Source organism: Aotus nancymaae, unplaced genomic scaffold, assembly GCF_030222135.1.
Source record: "Aotus nancymaae isolate 86718 unplaced genomic scaffold, 86718_ANA_hifiasm-v0.15.2.pri h1tg000016l, whole genome shotgun sequence".
Classification (NCBI taxonomy): domain Eukaryota; kingdom Metazoa; phylum Chordata; class Mammalia; order Primates; family Aotidae; genus Aotus; species Aotus nancymaae.
Window position 1 is genome coordinate 36,329,662 of NW_026988428.1, and position 15,015 is coordinate 36,344,676.

General features: G+C 51.9%; 1 protein-coding gene across 2 annotated transcripts; it reads right to left on the reverse strand.

Annotated features, from left to right (window-relative positions):
- Nucleotides 1-402: 402 nt before the first annotated feature.
- KRT5 (keratin 5) lies at nucleotides 403-6,337 on the reverse strand. 2 transcript variants are annotated; one of them, XM_012450257.2, is made up of 10 exons: nucleotides 5,903-6,239; nucleotides 5,685-5,866; nucleotides 4,892-5,106; nucleotides 4,039-4,099; nucleotides 3,833-3,928; nucleotides 3,531-3,695; nucleotides 3,050-3,175; nucleotides 2,556-2,776; nucleotides 1,721-1,755; nucleotides 481-1,067 (listed from the first exon to the last, which is right to left on the reverse strand). In XM_012450257.2, the coding sequence occupies exons 1-10, from the start codon at nucleotides 6,237-6,239 to the stop codon at nucleotides 772-774; spliced, it is 1,734 nt and encodes a 577-aa protein (XP_012305680.1). In that variant the 3' UTR covers nucleotides 481-771. The 2 variants fall into 2 exon arrangements, with proteins under 2 accessions (XP_012305679.1, XP_012305680.1); XM_012450256.2 differs by having other exon boundaries at nucleotides 403-1,067; nucleotides 5,685-6,337.
- Nucleotides 6,338-15,015: the final 8,678 nt, after the last annotated feature.

The window sequence follows — 15,015 nt, forward strand, 5'->3', positions numbered from 1 at the left end:
CCACAATATTAAAATAGGCCCAACATCTTTTAGGTCTTTTGAGGTTCTGAAGGCAACATATTCTTCATTTGCAAATGTTACTTAAGCCCATATATGCTGCTACTTGCAAATCATCCCACCTTGCATAGGTCCTTCTTCGACAAAAGGCTCTAAAATCTGTCTAAATAGCAGTACAATGCACACTCCCATCATTAATGCCTCCAGAGACTCCTTCATTGTAGAGATGTTACAATCTCTGTGCTCCTTGGAGTCTCTGAGCCACCCTTGACAGTCACTTTCCCTTAAATGTTATCTCATTCTCCCTGTGGATCATCAAAAGAACCAATCACATCTGGGTAGATTGAACCTCATGGTATCTGTAGGCTGATTGTGAACCTAGAAAAAACAATTCTGCACACCAGCTTATATTATAAAAGCATTTTATTGAACAGACTCTGGAGGTAGTTAGAACCAGAACCAAATTTGGGATTGGGGTGGGGATTCTGTTTTGATGATTTAGATTTGGGAAAACTTTGAGTTCTCGTGTCATCAGGGACCATGCTGTGGGAAACCTAAAGGCTGATTTGAAGCAGAATATAGAATACTTGGCAAGGGAGACCAGGGGCTGGGAATTGGGCTCTCCTGGAAACCAAAGAATTTGGTTCTGTAATCGGCTTGGTCTAGACTACTCTCCAGGAAAAGGGAAAAAAAGGGCTGGAGCAACAGCCTGGAAGAGGCAGTCTCCATGGGCCGGGTTGCCGCCCTTGGGAGGCAGTGACTTGCAGCAGGCTCTTAGCTCTTGAAGCTTTTCCGGGAGGAGGAGGTGGTGGAGACAAATTTGACGCTGGAGCCGCTACCCCCGCCACTGCCAAAGCCTATCCCCATGCCTCGGCCGCTGCCTGCACTGAAGCCAGAGCCCCCCACACTGAGCCCACCGCCTAGGCCAACACCCCCACTGCTGCTGGAGTAGTAGCTTGTACTGCCACCTCCAAGACCACCGCCAAGACCTCCACCGAGGCCGCCGCCAAGACCTCCACCGAGGCCACTGCCGCCACCATATCCAGAGGAGACGCTGCTTGTGACAACAGCTGCAGGGAAAGGAGAGAGGACTCAGTGAGACCATCTGCCAGGGTGACCCAGCATGGCCCACTTATTTGATCCTGCTGGTGTTGGAGCACTGTACGGGGCCCCTTTACAGAGTAGCAAGCAAGGCACAGAAAAACTGTCATTTAGTTAAGGTCCCTAAAAAAGTGGGTGAGCGCAAGAGGCAAGGTGCTAGGTACTTTGGGGATCCAGGTACTGAGGGGAGCTGGGTACTACAGGGAGCTAAGTACTGAGGGAGCTAGGTACTGAGGGGAGCTAGGTACTGGGGGAAGTTAGATACTGAGGGAGCTAGGTACTGAGGGGAGCTAGGTGCTAAGGGGAGCTAGGTACTGAGGGAGCTAGGTACTGAGGTGAGCTAGGTACTGGGGGAAGCTAGGTACTAGGGGCAAGGCAAGGGACAGGGTCCAAGATCTGTAGGATGCATGGTTTATCCTTGAAGAGATGAGACATGAGCCACATTGCTTCCTGTCTCAATCTGCCCCTCCCCTCCACCACCCACACCTTACTAAGTGTATTATTGTAAATAACCATATGCTGGGATGGGAAAGGTTTGGATATAGAAACAGCAGAATTCTGAGTAGGCACTAAATATATCCCATATTATTGTCATTGTTAATGTCTGTTCAAAGCTACTTACAGATGTTGACTGGTCCAACTCCTTCTCCACTAAGCCTGAAAGGGGAAAAGTTGAATTAAGGGTTAATAGCTCCCAAAAAGACAGCATTAGTCTATGTAGGTAACTCCCATCCTCATGATTAGAGTTCATTCCATAAGCCAGGTGTCTGTACGCCCAAAGGCTGCTTAAGTTAAAGAAAGGGAGAACTCTCCAGAGGGACTTTCCAATGAAGAGGGATTGACCTAGAAACAAGCTGTCAGGAAAAATTATAATTCACATTCTCCTCCACCCATTTTAAGTAAAGCACAAGAGATTGTGGGAAATATGATTATGTCGAAAGCAGTTTTTGCCTCGTAGAAGTTACATTCTGTGAGAGAACTTGGCGCAGACAGAAATTCCTCAAACAGAAAGTAGGCAATGGGCAGTGTTGAGGTCGAAGCAAACAGGAGTTTGACAACCCAAAGGGAGGTGAGTTTAACTCATCTGGGGTAAACATGAAAGGCCTCCTGAAGGAAGAGGTACTAGAGGACAAGGGTGAATGGAGATGGGCATGACGTGGATATTGAGGCTGAGAGAAGAACAGGGGCAAAAGCAGAAAAGGCGCAAGGGTCAAGACATGTTTGCTGCTGAGTTGCTCAGGTGCTTGGAGGAGAGGCAGTGCCCAGGTGGGGGAAAAGAGACCAGAAAAGTGAGTTGAGGTCAGCTATATGGCCATGAGTCAGCTTGAAATAGTATTGGTGATGTGTCGTCATCATGCACAAGTCACTGATCACATGTATATGCGTTGTACACCCCACAGTGGAGCAACTTCGCTTTATCAACTGAGGGCCATCTTGAGTTCATGCTGTCTGCTCACCTGCACTCCTCGCCCTCCAGCAGCTTGCGGTAGGTGGCGATCTCCACGTCCAGGGCCAGCTTGGTGTTCATGAGCTCCTGGTACTCACGCAGCAGCCGGGCCATGTCCTGCTTGGCCTTCTGCAGGGCCTCCTCCAGCTCGGCCAGCTTGTTCCTGGCGTCCTTGAGCGCCATCTCCCCACGCTGCTCAGCATCCGCAATGGCATTCTGCAGGTTGGCGCACTACAGATGGAAAGGAGGAGGGTGGGGATGCTTGGGTAGCTGAGCTGGGCCTGAGGTGTCTCCTTCTGAGATTCCGGGTCAGGCAAACTAAACTATCATGAACCCCAGAGAGAAACCAGCACATTGGTACTGGTCATCGTGGGTGGCAGGACATTGAAACGCTGGTACTAGATCTAGCTGCGTGTGATTAGCAAAAGTATAATAAAAAAAACAAAACAGGTGTCCCTTTCAGAGCTCAGGCCCCTTCCTTGCTCTCTTTCAACATCAGCCTACCTGTTTCTTGACGTTGTCAATCTCAGCTCTCAGCCTCTGGATCATCCGGTTCATCTCAGAGATCTCATGCTTGGTGTTGCGGAGGTCATCGCCGTGCCGGCCAGCTGTCTGCTGCAGCTCCTCGTACTGATGCCGCCAGAAAAGAGAAGAGATTCTGTTCATGTGAGAATGGGAGGAACTTTCCCAGGTTCACAGGCAGTGAGTACTAAGAGGCAGCAAGTAGTCTGGGGTTGGTTCAGGCTCTCCCAAGGTGGAGCTAGTCTAGTGCCTGTGCTCTCCTGGAGACACGTTGTGAGATTCAGAGTGAGATTCTTTTTCAGGTCCTTGGGTTTAGATGGAAAATGTCTACAGGGCCGTACCTATAAAGCATCCCAATGGGCCTCAGCAAGTTCCGGGAGCCACATCCTTAGTGTCGTCATGGCCTAGAATCCTAGACACGGGTCTATCCCCTCACCCAGGAGACAGTCACCACAGCACCCACCTTGGTCTGGTACCAGGACTCAGCTTCAGTCCGGCTGCGGTTGGCGATCTCTTCATACTGGGCCTTGACCTCGGCGATGATGCTGTCCAGGTCCAGGTTGCGGTTGTTGTCCATGGAGAGGACCACGGAGGTGTCAGAGACATGTGTCTGCATCTGGGACAGCTCCTGCAGGGAGATTTGAAGTCTGTCATCTGGTTCTGTGTTATTTAATGTCCGTTCCATTCAAATCTTCCACTCATTGGGATATGACAACTTGAGGGGAAAAAACCCACCCATGTGAAAAATTTAGATAAATTTCTTACCGCATCAAAGAACATCTTCATGAAGTTGATCTCATCCATCAGTGCATCAACCTTGGCCTCCAGCTCCACCTTGTTCATGTAGGCAGCGTCTACATCCTGGGGAAATGGGGATGGTTGGCACTGCATACTCTGTCACCCTACCTAAGTGAGCTCCATGCTCAGAGAGCATAGCTACAGGCTGTTGGTTCTCTCTCACCCACACACACCTTCTTCAGCATCACAAACTCATTCTCCGCAGTGGTACGCTTGTTGATTTCATCCTCATACCTGGTGGTGAAAAAGGTGGGAAGTGTTTGTCAGAGGTTGAGCAACAGGTAAGGGGTCTTTTTTACTCAGTCAACTGTGAGCCTACTTTTGCAGTGGGAAGGGGCTTCTCACTTCTCATAGGCAGAGAGGGAGGAGTCACTAGTAGCATGGGCCTCTGGCCAAGGTCCTTCCCCATTAAAATGCTGCTTTCTCTGTAACTGCCTACCATCTACCAATTCTATTATTGCTGTAATTCAGTTGCTTTGAGCAGATTCCTGCAGAAAAGCTGTGCTGTTTCTCCCCAACTCCATTATCTAGTCAATTTCTCTAGTGTTCTTTTTTTGAGATTTCAGAGCCTTTTTTTAAAAAAAAGAAAAAAAGAAACAAAATTAAATCTAACAGCCTAGCTACTGGTTCATAAGACTAAGGAAATTATCTGAGCCACCAAGCTGGGTTATGTCACCAGTTCCTGCTTTGAGACAAATCCATCCAAAGGCCCATGTATGAGCCAGGAAAGCCCCAGAGACTAAGCCTTCCATGAGGGCAGATTTCACCAGATAGTGCCAAGGGCACAGAGCATGTTGCTCTGGCTGTTGGCTAAGTTCCTTGCAGAGGGCCTGAGTCTGGGGCTGGAACTTTCTAAACGTGAGCCTGGCTTGTGTATTTGTTTGTTTGTTTTTAGTACTGTAGGTGTCCATGGAAGGCATATCTTCCCAGGCCCCCAGGAAGGCATGGTAGAAGACTGGTTGTGAAGCCCATCTAGTGCCAAGAAGACACCCCCCTCCCCTGTGTCCACTCCCCACTCCAACTCACTTGTTCTTGAAGTCCTCCACCAGGTCCTGCATGTTTCTCAGCTCCGAGTCCAGGCGGCCGCGTTCCCCGACGATGCTGTCCAGCTGCCTCCTGAGGTTGTTGATGTACTGTTCAAACAACGGCTCCAGGCTCTGCCTCACGGTCTTGGTGCCCTGCTCCTGCAGCAGGGTCCACTTGGTGTCCAGAACCTTGTTCTGCTGCTCCAGGAACCGCACCTGGAGGGGAGCAGAATTTGAAGATAGAGAAACTTGGAATTCATGTTCTAGGATCAATTCACTAAGGTGCCTCCCACCTCATTCTGTCCCCCTAAACCTTTCCTGTGCACTGTGCCTTGCCCTGGGCCCCCGGAGGGGAGGTGCAGACTGAGGCACCCAACCTCACTTTTCCAGGGGAGACAGGACACCTATCCAGGGCACAGAGAGCACTAGGATGCTGCTTGGAGCGTGTCCCAGCTCAGTGGTGGCTGCAAAGGCACTCAGGCTGCCACTCATGCACTTGTCTACCTTCCGTGCAGTCTGCCCCACTATAAATGGCACGGAATTCATCTCTCTGTCCCACAGTTGTCAAGAGGCCCTTGTGAGCTAACCTCTGAATGGGAAGAAATAACTCTCCCTTCCAAGCTGCCAGTCTAACTCAGAAAATGTCTACAACTCCAGGGCACAGGAACAAATAGAAACACAGAACTGTACAAGTATGAATCTATTTGCACAAAGCCAAAACATCTTCCCTCTTCCTCTCTCTTTGGCATTTATTTCAGACTGACAGTGATTTTTTACAAAGGCTCACGGCTCACCTTGTCGATGAAGGAGGCGAACTTGTTGTTGAGGGTCTTGATCTGCTCACGCTCCTCAGTCCTCACCCGCTGGATGGTGGGGTCGATTTGCAGGTTGAGGGGAGTCAGGAGACTCTGGTTGACGGTGACCTCTTGGATACCTCCAGGGGGGCAGACAGGAAAGCCAGGGCCACCGAAGCCACCTCCAAAGCCAGCTCCACCACCGAGCCCAAAGCCACCACCAGCTCCACCGCCGAAACCGAATCCACCACCGGCACTGCCTCCAAAGCCGTAGCCGCCTCCAGCACTGGCACCAAATCGGTTCCTGAAGCTGCCACCACTAGTGCTGATGGATATCCTCTTGGAGCCCCCCAGATTGTAGAGGCTCCGGCTGCCATAGCCACCCACTCCACAAGCACCCCCAAGGCTGACCCTACCGAAGCCACCACCACCGCCACCCCCGGACCGGGACACAGAGGTGAAACTGGTGCGGGAGACAGACGGGGTGATGGCAGAGGCGGTGCTGAAGCTACGACTGCCCCCACTCCGGAAGGACACACTTGACTGGCGAGACATGGTGGCTTGTTCCTGGTGGAGCAGAAGAACCCGGCACTAGTGGGTTGTGAGGTGCTAGAGAGAACAGAGCTCAGCAGGACGCAGAAGGTGGCTCTGTTACCCAGGAACAGCGATGCCCCCTTTTTATCCCCTTAAGAACTGGGCTGGGCGAGAGAGCTGTCGAGCTGTGAATGATTAAGTGGGCTGGGCATGCCTGGGGGGCAGCTGTGAGCTCACTCGTCACACCTGCACAGTGGTGTGGGGTGCACACGCTTTCTTCCTGGCAGGCTCTGCTCAGTTAGAAATAACCTTGCCTTGCAGCACTGATCTCTTGGCAGCAAGTTGGCAAAGCTGCCAGCAAGTCTCTCTTCACCATAGAGTCTGGGGGCTGTGAGCAGTCCAAGAGGGATGCCAGGAAGTGAAGGGGCATTGGCTTGGCTGCCGTCCTGGAGATTCTTACAGGACCAGGGGTATTGGTAACCATCCAGTACGTACACACTGAGCATCTGCCCTTCCAGCTTGGGGAAGCTGTCCATCAGTGGGGGGCAAACAATTCTCCACAGTGATCTGCTCTTACACTTTTCTAGGCATCGGGTTGCTGCAGGGATTTCCCCTCTGGGAAAGGCAATCTGTAGCGTTATATCTTGGTTATGTGCTAGAGGGAAAATAGAGTTCCATCCTTTTCTGCACAATTGCTTTCTTAGGGAAAGCACAGCTATCCCAGGGCCTACCAGGCAGATCTGCCTGCAAGGTTCAGGCCAGAGAATGTAGGAAGCCCTCAGCACCCCCTATAAAACACTTTGACCTCTTTAGGGCCAGGTTTATCATTCCATAGCTCCTCCTAACTCAGCATTTTCTCTGCTTTTTGAACTTTTCCTTGCTCTTTGACCTGGGAGGGACTCTGTGGGGGGCTTAGCAATCTCAGGGATCCCATGCAATCCCTTAAAAAAGCCCTGAGACTCATGGGCTGCCGCTTCTCTCTTCGGGGGGGGCTGATCTGCCAGCTCCCCAGCCCCCCAGGTGTGTTCCAGCAAGCTCTATTCCACTAGGGAAGAAATGAGTCATCGTATGTGTTGATACAGGCTGAAGGCCGCCACAAACACATACCTGCAGGAGCTTCTAATCTCATCAGGAACATGTTGAGAGCCAGACGGCCTGTTATAACGGCGAACCACCCTGTTCCAAGCAGCGGGACTTGCTCTGCTTTCTCTATGCTGCAGCCCAAAGTCTCCTTCGGGGCCAGGGCAATGGAAAACGGGATTCAAAGTCTGTAGATTGTCCTGCCAGAAAGGCTAGCTGGAGCAGGCCTGTGGGCCCAGGCAGCTGGCATGACAATCCGCAGGTTGTTTTAGGGAGGGCCCTGTGAACTCCCCTCTGCAAAACTTGTCTGTGGGATTGTGGCACCAGGTGGAGGAAAGGGGGTTTCTCATGAAGTTTTAGCATACATCTGTTTTAAACCACACCCACTCTTCCTGGCAGCAGATCTGAGTGGGGCCTCCTTTCTGCTGTCCCCCAAGTAGAAGCAGGGCTCTCAGGCAGGACGATGCTTGGGCCATTCAGAGCTGTGGGGGCCCCCAGTGGGCCAGAGCTGGAGGTAGGGATGCAATGGGGGTGGGTTCAAAGTTTCAGGGAGGAGGGGCTGTGTTCTCAAGAGTAGAAGAACAGGACCCAACCCAGGCTCGGGAATCCCTCGCCAGGGCCTGCGGTTGGCCACAAGGAAGCCAAGGCTGTGGGAAAATGATTCCCTGGTGCTGAGGATCAGCAGAAACAGTGACTTCTCACCAGAGGGCTGCAAAGAGAAAGCAGCTGACAGGTCAATCCCGGCAGGCAGACCCATGGCAGGAGCTGGTCTTACAGGTCTTGAGCAATGAGATTTGGGTGGCCTCCCTGGCTGGAGCATTTCTGAGACCCTCAGAGATGAATTGTGCTGAATTCATCATTTTCACACTTTGTTACTTTTTGGGGAACAGATGTGAGTGTCCTGGAGGCCTGAGACATACCAGGGGACCCTCGGCTCCTGATAGAACGGAACAGGTCCAAGCTTGAAGCAAGTGTCTGGGGACTTGTAGCAGGATGCTCCCTCTCCACTGGAAGATCACTGTCAGGGTACGTCCCCACCATCACACAAACTCACAGGTCCCAGGAACAGGCCTCACTGCCCTCGGGGAAGCCCCAACCCTCCTGAGACACTGGGACATTCTCTTCTCCCCATTCATTCTCCTCCCAGCTGTGTTGTGAAGAAAGAGGACTTGGCCGAGGGGGAATGTGTTCTGGCTAGTCTGAGGATTGCTAAACTATGCCAAACTCAGATCCATGTGCCAGGGACCAACGGTGAGTATGTGACAAGTAACTGAGGCAGGGAGCGTGTAGGTGTTCCGCGGGGGAAGAAGTGGCACCCTTCTGTCCTAGCTTCGTGGGAATCCTCCCGTGAGCAAGCAGGGCATCCCTTCCCTCAATGCCAGACCTGAGCAGGTATAGATGATGGAACCGTTCCCAGTGGGGAGCCAAGCACCAACACCACTGCAGCTCGGGAGAGTCCCACCCCAGCCTGGAATTTCACTGTGGCAGGAAGGGAGGGATTGTTTTAAGCTCACTATGGAGCTTTTCTGCTGGGCACCCCACAGAGGCAGTTCCCAGGCTTGGTGGGACATGTTGCTCCGCTTCTCCTCTGGGCACTGCTTTCCTCGTCAGCAGAAGACAGTGCAGGCCTGGCCCTGCTGCTCTCCCCATCAGAGAAAGGACAGTAAGGCGCCGCCCTGGCCTCCCTTGCAGAGCTGTGCAGGGAATATATGACCCAGGCAGTGCTTCATACATGGAGAAGCCCTTCACAGACATCAGGGAGGGGCTGGTATCAGTTCATGGAACAAGGGTTAGGCAAATCCTGCCATCCCAGCCTGGGATTCCTTCTAGGAGCCTCCACTCCAATCTGTATGGCTTTAGTAGGAGATACAGTTAATAGAGCATAATAAACAGATCATGTTCAATAGAACAGCATTTGCACGTATCCTCTAGGTCTCCCCCAACAGGACAGTCTCCAAGGTTAGGGAACACCTCTGCAGGGCCCACACTTTCAGCCCAGCCTTGGGCACTCAAAGTGGTCAGCAGATATTTGTTTCGATTGAATTGACAGACAGAAAATCCTTTTCCTCCACTCCTTCCCCAGATTGTTATGTAAAGCCCACCATGACAAGGTTACCTTTGCACCAACCTATATCTACACATTATACATCATAGAATGTGTGTGTGTGTGTTTGTGTGTGTGTGTGTATATATATATTCACATATATGTTTACATTTTTTTTATTGCATTTTAGGTTTTGGGGTACATGCAAAGAACATGCAAGATTGTTGCATAGGTGCATATGTGGCAGTGTGATTTGCTGCCTTCCTCCCCTTCACCTATATGTGGCATTTCTCCCCATGCTATCTCTCCCCAACTCCCCACCCACCGCTGTCCCTCCCCTATTTCCCCCCAACAGACCCCAGTGTGTACTGCTCCCCTCCCTGTGTCCATGTGTTCTCATTGTTCAACCCCCACCTGTGAGTGAGAACATGTGGTGTTTGATTTTGTATTCTTGTGTCAGTTTGCTGAGAATGATGGTTTCCAGGTTCATCCATGTCCCTACAGAGGACGCAAACTCATTGTTTTTGATGGCTGCATAATATTCCATGGTGTATATGTGCCACATTTTCCCTGTCCAGTCTATCATCGATGGGCATTTATATTCACATATATTAATTTGAATTCCCCAGCCCTTTGCTGAGTCCCACAGTCCTGTCCATCTGCTTTGGTCTCTGGGTGGTCCATGTCTATAGGACAAGTCTCTTGTCCCCTTCACACTGGGTACTCTCTGTGTTTAGGATTTAGGATTTAATCCAGCATTTAGGATTCTTTATTCCTTAGGCTTCCCTCCATTCCTATTCTCCCCTTGCCCTCATCCTGAGGATGTTCTGCATCTGAGTCCACTAACAAGTAGGCTGCACGTGCCACCCCAGCCCCCAGGCCCCTCCAGGAGAGAAAGAAAGCTTTAGTGGCCTCAACTTCGCAGCCCTTCTACCTCATGCTTGTTCAGCACAAAAAGTGGGAGCAATAGTTGAGGTGTGAGTCACCCTATTCATCGGGTTATGGTTGGCAGCCCCATCAGGGAGCCTGCGGCTAGATTCGAGGGACGGAGAAGGGCAGATGGAGCGGCCCACCAGCCCCAGATAACTCTTCACAAAGCCCTAGCCTCAGGGGGATTTGAGGGAAGAAATTTCCTGCTTCCACCCAAAGACAGCGAAATCTTGCCCCTATCCTAACTCTGGGTCCTAGCTCTGGACCTAGCTAGATTCTCAGGATCACAGGGCCTGGGGGTTAGTGGCCACTCTGTGGATCTGCAGAGTTGGACACACCGCCCCCTCCCGCATACAGCCCAGTGTCTCTAGGACTTTCAGACCCCAGTCTGAAAACCAGCCTAGGTAGCAATGCAGATGTCCAGAAGTAAAGCCACTGCCCAGCCTTGGCTCAGAGGGACTTTGGAGGTGGTTCCCCGATGCCATTACTGAGGTCATAGTGACCTCCTGGAGTTAAGTTTTTCTGGTGCATGGGCCTTGCACAAATCGTGGGTCATAATATAGGTACAAAAGCATGTGGCCTCACTCTGGACCATGTCTTGGTTCTGATCCAGCCCTTGAATGGTTCTGGGACCCTGAACAAGTTGCCCGACCTCTCACTGCATAGTTTTGCCCTGTGGAGTTGGGAGAGAAGGGAGGGGCCTGGGCTCCTTGAAGGGGCCATGCAAGCTGGAAATTTAATTTTGAGCTGGCTGGGGCTGAGCAGGAAGGGAGGGGCAGGCCTGCAGAGGGCTAAAGGGAGCAGCCTTGGCCCCCATCCCTTAGATTCGGCAGCCGATTGGCCCTGGCAGGAGAAGGTGCAGAGCAGAGCCCTCCGCTTCCCTCCAGCAGGCCCCTGCAAGTCTGAGGAATGTTCTTCCCTTGTTTGAAGGGTGTTTTGCTCATGGCATACCAAACTCTTTGAAAATCCCCTTTGGTTGATTGAAACTATGGGCTGGAAATCAACAAATACTTTAATTAGTCAGAGGGACTAAAAAAGAATATACAGCAAAATCCTCTGTGCTTTGTTTTCTCATAGAGGGTGGTTTTATTTTTTAAATAAACACATACACAGGCGTGACCATGTGCCAGGTGCTGCCCTCCACATTTTATACATACGAATCTGAAACTGGAGCATGCAAAGAAGGGCTCTTCACACTTCCTCACCTTTGGCCATCTAATGTAGGTATGAGTGTGTCCCAGACTGGGGATTTGCTACCTCCCTCTTCAGTGGAGAGGCAGAGACACGACTCATTTACACCAGGTTGGATCCCTGCAGGATCAGAGGTGCAGAAGGAAGCTTGCTGACGTCCCTAACTCACCCCCTGTTCCTTTTCTCCCTGCTACTTTCTGTTCTCTCACCAGTAGCCACAGCTGGGAACGGGAAGGCGGAGGAGACGCTGCAGCTGCCCCCCCCTCCAAGTTTGTGTTTGACTCAGGGCTTCCTCGTCCTGGAAAGGAGGGCAAGTGCTGGGGACAGAGGCTTATTCCATCTGGCCTCCCCTTCTGCTTTGGGTGAGCACTGATCATGGGTAGGGGGCAGACGGGGTGAGTTGGGTGAGATCTGATCATGGGCCAGGGGCAAGTGGGGTGAGTCAGTACAGTGGGTGATAATACGGTCAGGGAGAAAAGAAAGTGAATGACAGCATTGAGGCTGGAGCTGCTGCCTCTCCCAGGGCCACCCTCAGGAAACGCGCTTGGCATTTGCACAGTCCTCAAGGCCAGGGGCACCTTGCTGGCCCCAGTGCCCCCTCTGCACACACTCTCAGCTCCCGTCTTCACATTCCGTGGGCACATGTGACCACTGACCTGCTCACCATCCACTTGGACCAACAATCACTGTCGAGGGTTTGTGAAAACAGGTGAAGGCTTCTTCCAAGGGAGATTCAGTGTGAAAAGCAACTGAGAAAAGAGAGCGTGCAGGAGCATTCAGTTCATACCAGGCATTGAATCAGGTCCTGTTCCACATGTGTGACTTGACCAAGGTGGGTACCATGCCCTGGACTTCTGGGCTCTGGTTGTATGACCCTGTGTCCTTCCCCATTTCCTCCCTCAGACTCCAGGACTGCGGACAGGGCTGGTCTCCTCTCGGATCTCCTTGCCAGACCCAGGATGGTGGCCCACACCACTTGACAGTGATGGGTGGCCATGCAAAGTCTGGGTTAGGGAAGCTGGGCTGATTTGGTTTCAGAGAAAACTCATTCCCCACAGTGATCCATTCATAGAGGAACAGGCTGAGTTCAGGAAGGTGAAGCCTAATGCCAAGCCCTCGGCAAGGTGAGCTGAGAGTCGAGCCTAGGTCCCAGTCCTGTCCCACACACTGTTGTTGCCCTGCGCTGCCCATCTGGGCCTCAGCAAGAGTCTACTTGTGTCTCCTCCAAAGCTGCATGTCTCGGTCCCCTGCAGAGAGCCATTTCTTGAGGGCTATGTGCATGCCAGGGCTGACAGGGTGAATGTGGTTTTCCTGCTCCCCACCCCTCCCCTGTCCAGAGCCCTGAGAACCAGTGCTGGTCTGGGTCTTTCCAGGGAGCAGACTGGCCTTCAAGCCTAAGTCAGCACAGAAGCCTGTTCCTCCAAGCCATTTGCCTGCTCCAGGCCATGAAGTTCCGCCAGGCTGCAGACGCTGATCACCCCGACACCACCGGCTGATAGAAGGAGTGAGAACTCACACATGACTCCCTCTGCCCATGCCCAGAGCCCCACAGTGCTTGGCTGGGTCTCCAGCAAACCCACATCCTCTGAAACGGCTGTCAAGGACTCCCACTGTTCCTTGCTCATTCACAAGTCCCTGGTCCCCAGGGCCTTTCAGCCTCACCTCCACTCTCCAGCCAGGTGGATTCCTTCACAGCCTCAACCTCGTGACTGCCGGTTCCCGATTTAATGTTAGAGGGGCAATGCTCAGTGCTGGCTCTGCCTGCTCCCTCCCTCCCCACACCATGCCTCCCCACTCCCATCTTCTCTGGCACAAAACATGAAACAAGGACCCAGATGTCTTCTCTGGCAGTCTCTTGCAAATAGGGGGGACGTGGAGATATATCTGATGATTTCTAGACAGTTTGTTTCTCTCAAGTTCTGGACTGTTGTGATCCTCAAAAAGCTCAGAGCATGAGATGAGCCTGTGCCCCCGATGTGCTCTGTGGCTTGATGAAAGATGACGGTAGTCACCACACTTGGATGACACGGACTGTGAGCCAGGCATACTTCTGGATGTATCAACTTATTACTCCTCACAGCCTTGTGGGGTGGGTCTATTACGATCCCTGTTTTACAGATGAGGAAACTGATGTGCAGAGGGTAAGCAACCAGTAAGTGACAGGGCCTAGGTATGAGCCCAGGCAAGGGGGTCTCCAGAAGCCCTTGTCGTCACCATTGTGGGCACTCAGATTTTCAGAGCAGGACTTGTGATGTGGCTCTGAAGAGATGACTTCAGCAGAGTCCTCTGTCTCTGGACAGCCCGTGAGGGCAGCAAAAAAAGAGGGCCTCAGATGCCACTCAGCAGTCAGTGTACCTCAACACCTTCCAGCAACCCCAAGAGAGAAGGACCTCTATCCTGGAGTATAGACAGGGGAGGGGCCCTTGGAGACCCCCTCCCTTTTCTGGACTGCCAGAACCCAGGGCAGGGTCCTAAGACTCTGGGGCAAGATGTAGGGGATTGGGGTTCCCTATAAAATCCTCTACAGTGTCCTCAAGGGTGAAGCTTGGGGATAGACTGACACCCATCTCCCTCCTACCCTGACACCAGGCCCAGGGCGAAGCCCAGATGCCTCCTGGAGCAGTCGTTCCAGATGGCCGGGACGTGGCTGACAACTGCTGCTACCTCCTAATACCTCAGGAGTAGCCTGGTGTCTTGGCTCAACCTTCAGCGATTCCCTCAATTCCTCACCTCTCCAAACTTCACAACCACTTACGGCCAAGACACTCAAACAGGGCCCTGCCACACTTTGTTCAGGATGAGCAGAGGCCACAAACAGGGGGGTAGGAAATGGGATTACCGAGCCTGGGTGTTATTTGGCCTTTTAGATTCTTTGAGATGGGCCAAACCACCCTGTGGCCTCCTAGAGACTGACCAGCTCCTTACATGAAGCTGCCCCACTTAGAAAAGAAATTAGTGTCATTCACTGAGACAGGCAGCCTCGTTGCTTTTGGCAATGCTGGACCTGATTCCTCCAGCCCTTCTTTGAAGTGAATGGATACTGAGTGCTTACATTGTGCCAAAATGTAGCCTGCATTATCTTACTTACTATTCAGGTTATCCACAGGTGATCAACACCAGTATTATTCCCATTTTCTGAACCTCAAAAAGGAAAGTGTCTTACCTAAGCTCACACAGATAATACTTGTCAAAACTGGAATTTGACCCCAGGTCTGGCTGCTCCTAGAGCTTATGCTCTCAATCAGCACATAAGTGGAGGTGCTGAGGGGACCCTGAGGAGCTGGGACCCTGAGGAGCCAGTCCCCCTGTAATCGTTATCAGCAGCCCATATACTGAAGCCACGCAGACAAACATGCCACTTAAACAAAATGGTATGCTTCTCGGCAAACCAGCTTTGGCACAGATCTGCCATGCCACCACCTCCTCCTAATCAGATTACCACCTCTAAGCCCCAAGCCCTACCCAGGAAGAAATTCCGGGGGTGCTACTAGGGTCATCAATGTCAGAATGCCCCCTGCAAGATGGATCTGTGAGCTCTCTGGATCTATGAGG

Coding starts and splice junctions, on each gene's coding strand:
- KRT5 (XM_012450256.2), bottom strand. CDS start 6,239: ATGTCTCGCCAGTCAAGTGTGTCCTTCCGGAGTGGGGGCAGTCGTAGC. Junction 4,100..4,891: donor GTGGAGGACTTCAAGAACAA/GTGAGTTGGAGT, acceptor TTTCACCACCAG/GTATGAGGATGAAATCAACA. Junction 2,777..3,049: donor TTGACAACGTCAAGAAACAG/GTAGGCTGATGT, acceptor TTCCATCTGTAG/TGCGCCAACCTGCAGAATGC.